This window comes from Pygocentrus nattereri, chromosome 12, assembly GCF_015220715.1.
Source record: "Pygocentrus nattereri isolate fPygNat1 chromosome 12, fPygNat1.pri, whole genome shotgun sequence".
NCBI classification, from domain to species: Eukaryota; Metazoa; Chordata; class Actinopteri; order Characiformes; family Serrasalmidae; genus Pygocentrus; species Pygocentrus nattereri.
In genome coordinates this window covers 6,304,822-6,321,280 of record NC_051222.1, presented here as the reverse complement: position 1 = coordinate 6,321,280, position 16,459 = coordinate 6,304,822, and the positions used below count along the sequence as shown (strand labels likewise).

The 16,459-nt window shown below is 41.2% G+C and overlaps 1 protein-coding gene across 2 annotated transcripts in view; it reads left to right on the top strand.

The window, feature by feature from the left end:
* Nucleotides 1-16,459, top strand: part of LOC108441681 (receptor tyrosine-protein kinase erbB-4-like) — a 249,159-nt gene that overhangs the window by 213,354 nt on the left and 19,346 nt on the right. For both annotated transcript variants that reach the window (XM_017721334.2, XM_037543609.1), the window contains exons 18-20: nt 3,631-3,753; nt 3,882-3,980; nt 5,597-5,782. In XM_017721334.2, coding sequence (XP_017576823.1) covers nt 3,631-3,753; nt 3,882-3,980; nt 5,597-5,782 — 408 coding nt within the window. The remainder of the gene's footprint in view (nt 1-3,630; nt 3,754-3,881; nt 3,981-5,596; nt 5,783-16,459) is intronic.

Here is a 16,459-nt window from a genome sequence, read left to right as displayed (position 1 = left end):
TAGTGTGTATGTTGGTGTTTCACTGCACAGATGGGGTAAATGTGGAGGCAAATTTCCCCCGATGTGTGATTAATAAGGGGTAACGTAACTTAAAGGAAGACCAACTCTTTTTTAGCAAGTTTTCTTTTGAGTACCACAGTATCCTAGCCCTCCACTGTAATCATATTCACCGTTCTCTATGTGTTTTTATGGTTTGTTTCAAATACAGCCTGTCATTCTATTAAGTTACAGACCTGCACTGGCAGTGAGATTCTGAGTGAATTTTTCAAGCTAAAAGGAGTTCATGCTTCAGAACCACAGGCATGGACAGCTCCCTTTAAAGTTTAGTTTAAGGCCACTGAGGATTTCAGCACCACAAGAAAGGACAGCTCCTCTTAAAGTTTAGGTTGAAGGCACTCAGCACTTCAGTTTCAAAGGCAGGGACAGCTCCCCTTAATGTTTATTTTAAATGCAGTCAGTTCTGTCCAGCTCCCCGAAGTCTGGTTCGAGGTTTGAGGTCAAACAGGTTGGTCAGAATCAAATTTTACGTGGTCATGTAACTGTTCGGGTTCTTTAACACATGCATGCCGTCACGTCACTGTATAAGTGCGAACCTTCTGTCGTCAGGTACTGTATAACCGTGGGCTTCTGTGTAATTGTGAGGACAGAGTCCTTGAATGAATCCTTAAAGAGGATATGATGTGCATGACAAAGCCAACTTACTGTTCTTCATCTTATTATTCAAGGTTTCTTTTCCCTTTTAATGGGTTGCAGTTTTTAAGCGAGAACTTTGCAGGAATGCAAATCATAGATGGGAATAGCACACTTGTGCATTCAAAGTGCGGTTTTCATTCAAAGCACATAGGAGATGAATGAAGGAATGTTGAGAGCAACCACCTGGAATTCCATAGCAGCTGCTTAGCAACATCAACAACTGTCTGATATTCTATAACAATGGTCTTGTAATGGGATTACAAACAACAAGCTTATCAACATCTTAACAACTGTCTAAGACTCTGTAGCAACACCCTAGCAACACCTTAGTGACCACCTTTGGTGGCATAGCAGTGGCTTAGCAACATCTCAACAACTGCTTGGGATAACATAGCTATGGCTTACAAACATTCAACAACTGCCTAGGAATCTATAGCTCTGTCCTAGCAACACCTTGGTAACAACCTTGGGTATCATAGCAATGGCTAGGCAACATCTTAACAACTGCTTTTGATTCTGTTGCAGTGGCATAGCAACATCTTATCAACCACCTGAGATATGTGGGATAACATAGAAGTGGTGCAGCAATGCCTTAACAACCACCTGGAACAGCTTAACAACCACCTGGGATACCACAGCAATGGCTTAGAAACATCTTAACAACTGCTTGGGATTCTAATGCAGTGGTATAGCAACACTTTAGCAATCACCTGGAACAACTTAGCAACACATTAGCAACCACATGGGATTTCATAGTACCACTTGGACAACCACCTAATTTTCATAGCGATAACTTAGTTTGTTTACGAACTTTCCCTTTTTAGTTTAATGCAAAGATCCCTTCAGTGTATTAATGTGTGTTTCATGGCTTTTATAATGGCATGAATTCATTTTTAAACATCATTCAATTTACTACTCAGTAAATCACAGGTGGTGTGTCCAAAAAATGTTTGTATTTTCTTTTGACATTCCTTGTGCACAGTTGACAACCTGGAAAATCCTCTCCTGAGAGTTAGATATACTAAACAATAATGACTTTACAGTTCCCTGATTGTCACTAAAGTAATTAAAAGAGAGCGCATGGTAATCAAACTTGATAAGCGTGAATAAAAGCAGCGCATCCAGAGTAAGTGTTTCAGCCTGTGCACACCAACCCAGTCCTCTTCTGAGAGCAGTGAGGAGTGTTTCTCTGATTCACCATGCTCTCGAACAAGCACTTAGAGCCTAATGAAACAACAGCATGCGCACACAAACAAACACGCTGAAGTTCACTCTCCACATTAGCCAGCATTTCACTAGTAATGAAACAAGTGCCACTTTATTATGGAGCAATTATTGCTGTAATTCTCTCTGTGTGTGACAATAGCATGTAAACAGAGTCATATTAACCCCTAATAACCTGTAGAGACACCTAACAGAGCCCATTTGACAGACCTGCTTGATCTGTTCTTACACAAAAACATGAAAGCCGAAACTCAATAACCAGCCTGCTACATCTGACCGTAACCTTCAATGAGCGGAGTTTATATATGCTATCTACTGTCTGACTGTAACCTTCAATGAGTCGAGTTTATATACACGATCTACTGTCTGACCGTAACTTTCAATGAGCCGAGTTTATATACGCGATCTACTGTCTGACCGTAACCTTCAATGAGCCGAGTTTATATACGCGATCTACTGTCTGACCCTAACCTTCCATGAGTCGAGTTTATATACGCGATCTACTGTCTGAGCGTAACCTTCAATGAGCCGAGTTTATATACACGATCTACTGTCTGACCGTAACCTTCAATGAGCTGAGTTTATATACACGATCTACTGTCTGACCGTAACCTTCAATGAGTCGAGTTTATATACACGATCTACTGTCTGACCGTAACTTTCAATGAGCCGAGTTTATATACGCGATCTAATGTCTGACCGTAATCTTCAATGAGCCGAGTTTATATACGCGATCTACTGTCTGAGCGTAACCTTCAATGAGCCGAGTTTATATACACGATCTACTGTCCGACCGTAACCTTCAATGAGCTGAGTTTATATACACGATCTACTGTCTGACCGTAACCTTCAATGAGTCGAGTTTATATACACGATCTACTGTCTGACCGTAACTTTCAATGAGCCGAGTTTATATACGCGATCTACTGTCTGAACGTAACCTTCAATGAGCCGAGTTTATATACGCGATCTACTGTCCGACCGTAACCTTCAATGAGCCGAGTTTATATACGCGATCTACTGTCTGACCGTAACCTTCAATGAGCCGAGTTTATATACGCGATCTACTGTCTGACCGTAACCTTCAATGAGCCGAGTTTATATACACGATCTACTGTCTGACCGTAACCTTCAATGAGCCGAGTTTATATACGCTATCTACTGTCCGACCGTAACCTTCAATGAGTCGAGTTTATACACGCGATCTACTGTCTGACCGTAACCTTCAATGAGCCGAGTTTATATACGCGATCTACTGTCCGACCGTAACCTTCAATGAGTCGAGTTTATACACGCGATCTACTGTCTGACCGTAACCTTCAATGAGCCGAGTTTATATACGCTATCTACTGTCCGACCGTAACCTTCAATGAGCCGAGTTTATATACGCGATCTACTGTCCGACCGTAACCTTCAATGAGCCGAGTTTATATACGCGATCTACTGTCTGACCGTAACCTTCAATGAGCCGAGTTTATATACGCGATCTACTGTCTGACCGTAACCTTCAATGAGCCGAGTTTATATACACGATCTACTGTCTGACCGTAACCTTCAATGAGTCGAGTTTATATTATATATATATATATATATATATATATATATATATATATATGTTATTGGTTTTTGGTCTGGGAGCTGCAGGGTGTACATATATGCAGTATGCGCTATTATTGTTACAATAACTGTTCTGGGATTTTCTGTTTTGATCAGTTGGTGGAGCCACTAACACCCAGTGGAACGGCACCCAATCAGGCCCAGCTACGAATACTGAAGGAGACTGAGCTCAAGAGGGTGAAGATCCTGGGCACTGGAGCCTTCGGGACTGTCTACAAGGTAAAAACTGCCTAGAGTATGTGTACATATGCTAAGTGTATAACATTATTTTCACCCAAAATTTCGATTTTGTGAAAGTCGTAAGTTTGTATGTGGTTCTTATCTCAGTTTTATCTGTTTTTTGTCAGGGTGTCTGGGTTCCAGAGGGAGAGAGTGTGAAGATTCCAGTGGCCATAAAAATCCTCAGTGAAGCGACAGGACCGAAAGCCAATGTGGAGTTTATGGATGTGAGTTCCTCAATTCAGACTCTGTTCTAAAGATGCTGGTAATGTAATGATTTTAACCCTTACAGTCTTCAAGACTTTTATTGTATCATTTAACAATTGCATTGACGTGATCAAGCTACATGATACAATTTTGAAAGCATCAGTTAGGTTCATTGCGAGACATGCTAGCAACATTTGGTTCGACTATACCTTTAAGGACCAAAGAAGAGATAAGAACAAAAAGGTTGTGAGCCGGTTTTGACCCGGCTTCTTGACTAACTGCTGAAGAAGACTTGCTCTGCATTCTGATTCTGGTAAAGAAATGTGCTCCCGGACTTCCTCTCTGCACCTTGGGAAATCCCGGCTGCCATGCTGAAGGACAGTCCAAGTCTAATATAGGTCAAGTAAGTTTCTATCAGCAGCCCCCTAAACCCTCGGTTTGATTTAAGGAAGATTCTACAAAGCTACAGACTTCAGGCAGTGCCATATCCTGGAATGCATTTTCATTTTTCTTCACAACCCCATATCTAACAGCTACCCCCAGCTTGAACAGCTTGCACCAGATCTAACTGCAAAAGACGCACACTTTCAGCTATTGTTTGATAGCTTGACTGGCCCTCACAGAGTCCTGACCTCAACCTCATCCAACACCTTTACGATGAACTAGCCCGGAGATTGTGACCAGGCCTTTTCATCCAACATCAGTATCTACACTCACAAATGCTCTTCTGGATGAATGATCTTCCAGATAAAAATTCCCACAGACAGACTCCAACATCTTGACATCTTGTAGAAACCTTCCCAGAAAAGTGGAAGCTGTTAGAGCTGCAAAGGGGGACCATGTTTCATCTCTGTTTTTCAGTTTTTCATATCATTTGAAAATACCTGTTGACACACTGAGGTTTGGGTGAGATGTATAAGGAGTAGATGTCAGGGATAGCCTCACTTATGGAGGTCACCTTTGTTCTGGGTACTGTCTCCTTCTTTGGCTTCATAATGTTGTGCCTGGCAGTTCTGTCTGCTGTTTACTGCTAACTGTGCTGGAGTCCGTCGCTTAAGCCTTGCTCCGAGCAAAAGCTCATTCCATAGCCATAACATGGCATTTCATAAGATTTCAAACAGAGCCACCTACGTGCAGTAAGATCAGCAAAACATCATTTGTTCTGTGATGTCTCTCACCCTCAGTCGAAAAGACGATGTTTTAAAAGCTGTTCCGTTTAGAAAGATAGTGGTCTAAGCTTCTTCTTTTTCTGCGCCTACTCATCCTCGTCATTCAGGTTGTTGCACAATGCCTAGCATTCTATCTTTTTATATGGCAATGTCTGGATTTAACAAGCTCCAGCACTCTTGGTGGCCCCTCTCAGGTGCAGTACATGCTGGCAATGGAGGTTTTACCTCGGTCAAATGCAATTGTCACCGCAACAAAATCCAACCAATTAAGCACAGATAATGTTTCTTGTGCAGGACTCCTAATGCTACATTTGTGTTTCTATACATAATGAAAAGTGTATACTGTATGCACAGTACTATTCAGACGTTATATCTCCGTAGGGTTTGTCCAACTCCTGAATACCTTTGGACAACAACCTGTGTGCTGTGTTGAAGTCCTGACCTGCATTTCTCTTGCTGTCCACCAGGAAGCTCTGATCATGGCTAGCATCGAACACCCCCACTTGGTGCGTCTGCTGGGAGTGTGCCTGAGCCCTGCTATCCAGCTGGTGACCCAGCTCATGCCCCATGGCTGCCTGCTGGACTACGTGCATGAACACAAGGATAACATTGGCTCCCAGCTGCTCCTCAATTGGTGTGTGCAGATTGCAAAGGTAAGAGCTCCAGTTCCTTGTTAAAGGTCTTCATAAACAAAAACCTTAAATAGAGATCCCTTCCTTGTAGTCCTATTTGACTGGTGTACACTGGTGGTCTAGCTCACCCATTATTTTACAATGTTAGTCACCTTCTTGTCCTTCATAGATGGCCAGTTTCTGACCACAGGTCACTCTAGGCTTGATATTTTTAGGTATATGCTCTCAACCTGCTAAGAATTGCAGGTGGTAGATGTTTTTTGATAAAATGGCCAGTGGTTGTAGGCATAAGGTGTACCCAGTAAACTGGCAACCCTTTGTATATAGTCAGAAACATGAATTCTCAGCGCTCAACTTTGAGTCACTATTCCCAGCTCTGTGGTTTGTTTTTCAACATCTTCTCTGATCAATAGATCCTCCTCAAGTCCTGCTCGCCACTGCTGCGCTGCAGATATTCTTTACCAGCTTGCACTCTCACTCGCAACGTAGCTTCACTGGTCAAGCGCTTTTTTTTCTTCCTTGGCCGGGCCCAGTCCCCAGGACATCAGGCCCTCAAATCATCCATGAGACGGCCCTACTGTGTTCTCACAGTGTGCTCTACCATTCACTTCGAGTGTCCTGCTGCTAGATTGGCCTCCTGTAGAGCAAAGCCATGCTCTCCTTGCCTTCTGGCACATTCTGAAAGGCCGGAGCCGCAGGGAGTGAAATTTGATTCGGCATGGGGGATGGATTTCCAAAGCCGGTGCTGTCACGGCCCATGGCGCAGGACATGCCTGTGAATTAGATGCATGAATTGAGTGGTGTGATATAGGAAAAAAACAAGGTAAGCTACCGTTCAAAAGTTTGGTGCAAGTCTAAATGATCGATTAATAATTTGTTGTACACACAGTGTCCAACTGCGGTTCTGTAAAGCTGAAATTTCATAAAACTGATTTTTTTGTTCAAAGGTATAACCATGGAAATATAACAAGGATTTAAAAGAAGAAATAATAATAATAGAGGGAAAAATATTCAGACCATACAAAAATTATAATAAAAACGTAGATAATAACTTTGCAAAAGCCATTGTTGGCCGTTACATCTTCAAAGTACCTACGGGAAAAAGTAAGCAGCCTTTTAGAGCATTATGGTTCAATTTTGTCCCAATCCTCTTAACAAACCGTCTTCAGCTTCCCAAGGTCCCTTTGATGCTCCTCCTATACATTTTCAATGGAGGTCAAGTCAGCAGATTGTCTAGGCCAGGGGTGTCAAAGTCAACGAGTAAAAGGGTCATGTTAGAAAAACTCAACAAAAAAAACAACAGAAAAAAAATGTTTTTATTTCCTTTTAAATTAATTAATGTTGTGCTGTAACCTGAACTGGCTATTATTTATTCAAAATATGCAACAATTTCAGCAGTGAAATATAGGCACTTGTTGTAGACCTTGCAATACATTATTACATGAATACTTAATATTCCAAATTTAATTTAAAATGTCCCCAGGAGCTTAATATTTTAAACCTACCTGTCTCCACCTGGCATCCTTTCTTTGGGTAGCACTTTATTTGGATAGTCCACTTTAGGTGTTTTGTAGATGCTTGATTTACTTTTAAGTTACATTTAGCTAAATATCTACTAAATTGACCATCATTGTCCTTTAACTCTAAACTTGCTCTAATCCTAACCCTAACTTTAACCTCAACCTAAAACCCAAGCCCAACTCTCACCCTGGTCCTAGCCCTAATCCTGAACCAAATCTTAACTCTATCCCCACCATAGCTTATGTTTCAACCAATATTCTATTAGGAATTTTAACATCTGTAGACATTCTATAGTGGACTAAAGTGGACTATACAAATAACGTGAAACCTTTCTTTGCTGCAAGTTCATTAACATTGTTTATGTTGGTTGAACTGCAGCTGAAATTTTGAGGTTGGGGTAGAAGAGTCAGAGCACAAATTACATTGCAGTGCTTGCTGGGGACTGTAGTGCAGCGCATTGTGAAACGGGCTAATATTAATAGGAACAGATAATTTCTATCATTTTTAACCCAGAGGAGGATCTCTGTTTTGAGATGTTTTCAAGACAGTAAACAAACATCACATCTACTAAAACATATAGTCATAAAATCATGAACATGTCAGTTCATGCCAACCATAAATATGTTCAAAGAAACTAGGTTTCTTTTGCCTTTTTAAAGGGTCTTTTGTTCACCCAGTTACCACTACCACTATGTTAGTGCCAAGCTAGCGATGGTGTATATTCACGTTTTTTATCATGTTCTAGCTTAAACCTCTTCAGGTGTAGCTTTATAACAGATATCCAAGTAACATATTCTGCACTCAGAGACTGTAATATTGTAGCATTCGCTACTTTTGAAAGACACCCAGCATTCACACCAACCATGGTGCTTTATTTTCCAGGTGTTGTACCTGTTCCAGCAGAGTTAAGCAGAATTTTCTCTTTGCTAACGGTCCATTCGCTACCCAGCTCACGTCTCTCTCTGTCTCTGTCTCTCTCTCTCTCACTCTCTCTCTGCCCCTGGGCAGTACTTAGTCCCACCCTCTACAATAAGAGTCCTTAGCACAAGAAAGGCTAGAGAATGCATAACCTTAAGCCAACATGCAGAAGCATTTCTTGAATACGCTACAATATTATTCACAGCCTATAACATTTGAGTGCTTGGTCAATAGTTCAAAATTCAAGACTTTGGCTTGAGGACTTGGGACTTAAGACTTTGAATGTAACACTTGAGATTTACTTGATAGTGGCAGGTAAAAGACACCTCTGCTGTCCATTATTGTGCCTGTGAATTTCACTGCATTAAAAAAAAAAAAAACACCCGGTCAACCTTACATAATGCCTTCAAAGCATCTTAAAGATGGTCATGAAATTCAGCTCCCTCCTGAAAAGCCTATAAAAACATCTTTTTTTCTGCTCAATCTTAGCTTGAAAATCTCATACGTACTCACTCTTTACCAGTGGTGCCAATAATCCCAGAAGGCACTGCATGAACACTCCCATGAAAAATTAATTTCAGTTGAAGTTGTAGCGCTGAAATTCAACTAGTTTCTGCCATTTTTTTTTCATGCAGGGCAACTTTGATGGTGGAAAATCTGCTTGTGAAAGTTTCATGAACATCAGTCAAGCTACTATGAACGGTGTGTGGGGCTGTGCGGGTGCTCTATATATGCAAGCCAGGTGCTTGTGAAAGTAGAGATCTTAGGCTGCTGCATGACTGAAATCTCGAATGTCCTCCTCCCCTGAGGGCGCATGTTCTTGTGGGTGGATATTACTGCGGATGCCACTCTGAATACTGAAGAAATAGGAAGCCCTTGTGGACGTAGGATGTGCAGATTTGGTTAAGCTGTGAAAGTTGTTATATTAAGGTGCCCAAACTGTAATATTTTCAGCAGGCATAATTAATAACCCCTTGTATCTCCAGTCTTTTGTCATTTTTCATTTTTCTTTTTTTTTGACCGTTACATTGTGTTACGATTAATGATGAATGGACAAACAGATTTGGTTCAAACCTGCTTAGAATGAATTCTCTTTACATTAAAATGCATTGGAAGTCATGTATATTTTTCTTTCTCCTGACAATTTTGGAGGTACAATAGCGATGATATGCATATTCGAATTTAGAACCATTTGCCAACATCTGTGCAGTGCAACACCACATACACTAGGGGGCAGTGGGCAGCCCTATCCATGGTGCCTGGGGAGCAATTGGGGGTTAGGTGTCTTGCTCAAGGGCACTTCAGTCATGCACCGTCAGCTGAGGGGATCGAACCGGCGACCTTCCAGTCACAGGGCTGGTTCCTTAACCTCCAGCCCACGACTGCCCCATAGTTAACAAAATCTCCAGAACTTCATGGGAAAATCACTGCAAAACCACAATTACAAAACAAGATTTTAAGTCATTTTTGACCATTTCTGGCCAACTTGAGCCTCTTATTACTCACTTTTACTGAGATACCAATTAATTTCATTTTAATTTAGTTAATTAAATTATCTCAAATAATACTAGATTAGCAAATACTTCTGAGATGGATAAAACATCAGCATACTATAACCACATTTTAACCCATTTATATCTGTAAAGTGCTACCAGAATTTCTTTTTCAGTTTTAGTAAAACTATTAACATGTTGTTTAGAATAAAAAACTAGAATAAAAAAAAAACTCTTACATTTTAAAATACATCATTTTCTCAGACGCCTAAATGCTTATCGCAGGGCTGCCCAATCCTGGCCCCAGAGATCCACCACGCTGGAAAGTTTCGATCCAAGACACCTGGCTCAAATGTTCGGACGCCCCTGAAGGCCTTTGTTACCTGGAAAAGATGTGCTAGATTAGGGTTGGAACTGAACTCTACGGGGTGGTAAATCATCAGGACCAGGATTAGGAATCCCTGGCTTAGTGACTCTTCATGACTAAGGGGTTTGAGCATGGCACGATGACTTACTCCCGTCTTTTCCTACCACAAAAACCATCACCTTCGGCGTCTCACATTTGCTACTCGATTCTGTTCCAGTCACGCCGATCGTTGTGCGAGGCAAATCCTCATTTAGCTCCTTTTTGCTACCTTCACACGCAGCGAAGTAATAACCTAAGCATGGGAATGAGATTAGTGTAATAGGGGATGATATATTCAAAGCAGATTAACTGCAGGGGTTTGACAGCCTTGAAATACAGACTCTACTTTGCTTAAGTGGGGAATAAAATTGGGAAGTGGCATTTCCTCCCGTTCCTAATTTGCTCTCATAAGAGAATACAAAGTGAGTCTGGCACAATCCTCCCACCTCTCTCTAACTGAAGTGAATCAGAGATCACTGTACTCAGGTCCCAGAGCGCTAGCTCTAGCATAACACTGCATTCTGAAACGAGGCACCCCGTTGGTAGGAGGTCCCGTGTCAGGTTTGATTTCCTTTCCTTTTTTTTTCTTTCTGTGTTCCTGTAAGGTGGTACGGGAAAAACAATGGAGCAAGTTGAGCACCTGCATCCACATGTTCAGTGGGCGGGGGGCAGGGTGGGGTGCGGAACAAGCACGCTTTTGCTCCCCCACTTTAAAGAACGCATAGTAGTTGTTTTTTTCCTAAATATTTTTATATAAAACTAGGCTGTTCCTTATCAACAAAGTACCTGGTTTTTCTGAAATACCATCTTATGCGGCTCATTTTTCCCTCCAAATATACATTTGGTGATTGAGGGTCAGTTTTAATTCAGTAGATGTTTTCCGTACTTCAGATGTTGACGTTGGTGATGATGTTGCTTATAAGATTTCCTTCTGATGACTCTTCCATGTAGGTCATGTTACTACAAACAACATCGCAGGCAAGACCATACACCACTTGTCCTGTGTCAGCTAATCTTCCCTGCCTGTCGTTTGGCGCCATGTGGGGGTTTTGCTTTGCATTTCTGAGCAGCATACAAGCATTTCTAAGAGATTTCTTGGCCTTTCAGACTTTGACTTCCACAGTTCCCCTTAGCCCCTACTTATGAATGACATTTTGGACCAAGGGAATTGCAAGCCGGAAGCAGAGCAGAGGTTGTGTTTGTATGCTCTCATATATTGATGTTAATGACTGAATTATGAAGTTATTCCTGAAAGTTGGTCCCATCCATCCATTTTCTAAGCTGCTTCTCCGTCAGGGTCGAGGAGGGGGGGTGGGGGGGGGTGCTGGATCCTATCCCAGCGGTCATTGGGCGGAAGGCAAAGTTTGTCAAGAACACGAGTAATAATAAGCCAGGCCCAACTTTTTCAGTACCGATATTTGCACATATTTATTCAGTAAGTCAATATATGCAGTTACCTAAGCCTTCTTGTACAGTCATTACTGCCTTTTTGATCTCAGGTTATAAATATTATTGTATATTTATGTATATTTCTTTTTGTATAGTATCACCCTTATTATAATAACTGGCCTATGCTGGGTGAGTGCTGTCTATCTATCTATCTATCTATCTATCTATCTATCTATATATCTATCTTTGTTCTCCCCGACAACGTGAGGCTCCTCAGCAGCTGAGTGTGCTTGAAAATCGTTCCTCCAGTTGTTGTCGGCTGATCTCCTGAAGTCGCATGATTTCGTGTACTGATTAATTAATTTCTCCAGGGACTGGAAATGCAGTGGAGGAGAACTAACCAGCTCAGGCTTCAAGCACGTCCCTCTCACCCCCTCTCCCAGCACCACCAGCCCCTCCTCATTGGAATGGCTTCACGGCACTAAGCAAACCCCTCTCCTTTGGCCTCATTAGCAAGAACCTTGGGTTCACCAACCTTTTCTTTTCCTCCTCCTTCAACTTCTTCACTCGTCCCCCATCTCCATGCCTTGAATGTAAATGAGAGCCACCTCTTATTGTGCACTGCGTTCTCCTGAAGTTGACGATTCCACTGCAGAGGGAAACTTTACATAAAAGGAAGTGTTAGCCATTTGGAAGCACTTCGTCATACATGGCATATTGTCTAATAGTGTAACGTGTCTAATAATGGAATAATAATAATAGTTTTACTGATAACGTAATATATATATATATATATATATATATATATATATATATATATATATATATATATATATATATGCCTAGTACATTGTGTACTAAGGAATTAGGTTATGTAGTGTACACCGATCAGGCAGAACATCATGACCACCTCCTTGTTTCTACACTCATTCTCCACTTACTGTATAGCTGCACTTTGTAGTTCTACAGTTACAGACTTTAGTCCATCTGTTTCTCTGATACCTTGTTCTTCAGGGTGTGTTGTGCTAGACTGAGTGGATCAGACAGTTTTTAAACACTGTGTCCACTCACTGTCCACTCTATTAGATGCACCTTTATTGTTGGCCCACCCTGTAGATGTAAAGTCAGAGATGACAGCTCATCTGCTGCTGCACAGTTTGTGTTGGTCGTCCTCTAGTCCTTCATCAGTGGTCACAAGATGCCGCCCACAGGACGCTGTTGGCTGGATATTTTTGGATGGTGGACTATTCTCAAGAGAATAATAAGTGACAGAAAAGAAGTTTGCAAAACTGAATATTAAAGATTACTAAAAGAAATTAAGAAAATTGGACTCCTATGCACTCCTAATCACTTGCAAGGCATGGTAGACCAAACCTGTCCCATCATATAAACAGCATTCAAAGTTTTCCCCTTTGCGAGATTAAATGAGTGGACTGACCACCCCAGGGCCCGGTCGTTAAAATGAATAAACAGCAGGTTTGAGACTAAACTTTGGAAATTGGCTGATTATAGGTAAAAGCAAGTTTCCTAAAAGAATGAAATCTATAATGAAAAATGGCAATTATACTTAATGGCTGTTTTGCCTGGGAATGAAATAACCGAAGGGTGGTCTCTGACCTTTGCACAGGACTGTCCATCTCAGATTGCCCTCCCTACTAGTCAGCTGCATAGAATCAGACTTCAACTGATAAAGAACGGGGGATCATGACTACGTACCTCCTGCTGGTCCACGCTGAAGGCAGTCAAGCTTTTGTGGCTCCAGATCAGGGTGTTGCAAGCCGGTTCAAGCGGCGTCATTCTTCCGCTGCTGCAGGAGACAAGAATGCATGAATGATTTAACAGGGCTTGTATGTGAATGCAGGGGACAAGGAGAAAATCTGGGGAGCATTGCATATTTGAATTCCAATGTCTGGTGAGTTCACTTTGAGGGCAGCGTGATAGATGCACACTGGTTAATCCAGTTTATCTGATGGGTTTTATGGTGGAGTCGCTTGGTGTTCTCAAATATTCACTCTGCAGGACACTGGCTGTTTCATCTATTAGCGCTCCAGATGTTTATTTCATGGGCTGCACTAGATTTTTCCCAAGGGCTTTTCATGTTTTATATAAGGAATTCTAGAGCGTGGCATGTTTAGAGTGGGTCATTCATTTTTTATTATATTTATTTTGCTTTGTACGTTAGAAAAGATTTGGTGTATTTTTAATTGTTTTATTGTGTAATCAAGCTAACATTGGTGTGGTAGCAAATTCTATCTACTTAATTTTGATTAGCTGCAACAGCACAGTCCAAATGGATAGTGCAGCAATTAAGTTAAGTCAACTTAATATTCTAAGGTAAGTCATTAAACAACGTTTCTTGGGGTAACTCAACTTGTTCACCCAACTCAAGCTAATTGGTTTAGGCAAAAGTTCCCCTAGCTAGAGCTACAGGATCCTAGCTCGTATCACATTCTTCTCTTGGGTACCCAATTATGGAAGGCCAGTGGCAATTCTGGGGTTCCAACTCGCAATCTCCTGTTGGAGTGGTGGATTATTAATGAATTTATTTTTTACGGTGTATGAACGTGATATTAATCAAACATTGTATCAGTCCAGTTTGAGAAATTCATGTGTTTTCACAAAACCTGAGATGTGCTGTGCAGTTTATCAGTATGTTGAGTGGGGCTAAGGCAGGGGTCGGCAACATGCGGCTCTTTTATTGCTCTGTTGTGGCTCCACAGCAGAATTCGACTTTTAGCTGAAAGTATATAATAAAATAATCCCCCTTTGTAGTAAAATAAAGTTCTACTGGTTGTTCTAACACTGGTTCTAACTCTAGTTTTAGAATTAACTGTTAATTCATTGATCTTTAACCCTGAGACTGATGCGCAGACCGCTGGTCACCATAGTAACATAGACAACAATCTGTCCTAGCTAGGAATTATTAACAGGAATTATACCGCACATCGATAATTTGGAGACTAATAGACTAATAAAGATTAATAGACTTAGTTGGGTTTATAATCAATCCAGCTGGATTTCTGATTCCTGGTTTAACTGCCAAACAAATAGTCCTTACACTGAAGTCAGCTTTTTATTTTCCGCCTTCGTGTTCAAATTTTCCTGTTCCACCTCACAAGGTGCAGCAGTTTGCTACATTCTGGCGCCTCAGGCACCATTTAAGGTGGAACAGGAAAATTCGAACAAGAAGCTGGTGAATGAGAAGCGACTCCGTTGACAGAGTCAAACGTTGAGAGACATTTTGCCAGATACTATTCCACTTTTGGAAGTTTCCTGCCAGAGATGTGTGAAAAGCGGCTACAGCTGAGCTAAAGCTTAAAGTAAGTCTGCTTTTTTGTTTATATTTTTTAGCCTATACCAGGACATTTGCACATACCGAGACATGTTTACAAACAAGACGGTAAAATGGACATAAAATACTGACCCCTGGACGATGGCCACTGTGTGTAAATCTTTCCCAACTGAGCAACAGTTGCTATAAGCGAATGCATTGAGCATGGCTAGGCCAACTGGTCTAAATCGGTCTTAATTATGATATATTGAGTCTTTTAGAAGTACTGATAATATGCATGATGTACTCAGTAGAGAACATCATAAAAATGATACTTAAAAAGTTTGTCATATTGCACCCCTTTCACCTGTATTCATGTTTTTTAAATTTTTTTATTGTGGATATATATGCCAGAAAGTAAGACTGTAAGAAGAGCATGAGATGTTCCGATGTAGCTAGTTTGTTAGCTTGCTGGGCATAGTAGCAATAGCACTGCATTAATATTAAAATTACTATCACAGTACTGATGTACTTTTTGACTTTTTCTTAGAACCCCCTCCTTGCAAGTGTACCGTTAAAGACTGCCTATCTAAAGAAACCCCTTACTAAAGAAAGCAGCACCTGTTTGTGATGGAGCTTTAAAACGCTATAAAAATGTTCCGCCAAATTAACTGGAAAAGCTCCATTACTGATAGAATAAGATTTATTTATTTATTATTATTTATTTTTACTTTTCTCTTCAAAAGCTGTGTTTAGTTTGGAAATCCGTCACCGAGGCAAGTGGGATTGTTGACATTTGCTCATGTAAATTCTGCAAAAGGTAGCACTTAATTAAATGGACGGTGACATTTCAGAGGATTCTGCGAAGAGAGGTTTGGGGAGAATAGGAGAGAACTGGATAGAGTATGCCTCTAATTTAGATGTGGGCAGATGTGTCAAAAGGTGGATGTGCTTAACTCTAAAGCTCTCAAAGAAACATTGGGCGTAATCTAATCATTTATACGTCCGTCTCGGCGTGGTGGGTAGCGCTGTCGCCTCATGGCAAGGAGGGCCTGGGTTCGAGTCCCCGCCCGGGTGACCACGGTCCTCTCTGTGTGGAGTTTGCATGTTCTCCCTGTGTCTGTGTGGGGGTTCTCCAGTTTCCTCGCACAGTCCAAAGACATGCAATCAGACCGATTGGACATAGTAAACTTTATCACTCAATATTAAGGCTTATAACTTTTGACTTTGAGACGTAAAGCTGCTAAAATTAGTCAGTACTGAAATAGCTGTGAAGATCTTTCTCACATATTTGGGAGGCATTGGTAGTATCACCCCCACAACCCTGAGGGAGGAAGCGGCTTAGAAAATGTGTGTGTGTGTTTGTGGGTGTGTGTGTGTGTGTGTGTGTGTGTGTGTGCGTGTGTGTGTGTGTGTGATAGTATCATACCAATACATTTCCATTCAATGAGTTAAAACTGACTGTTCTAAGAAATACTACAGGTCTTATCCTGCAAAGTAGTGATCACCACGTTCTGGAGTGTTTATTCAGGGGTGCTCTAGGAAACAACCTCTGTCAATGAAACTGTAGCTCAAGAGACATTATAGGTGCTCCCACTCTGTTCCCCACCCTCTACCCCATTTATCATTGGCCAATTTCTGACCATAGGACCATTGTTGAGATATTGTTTGGGTGATTCTGGCTGTTAATAAAGGATTAG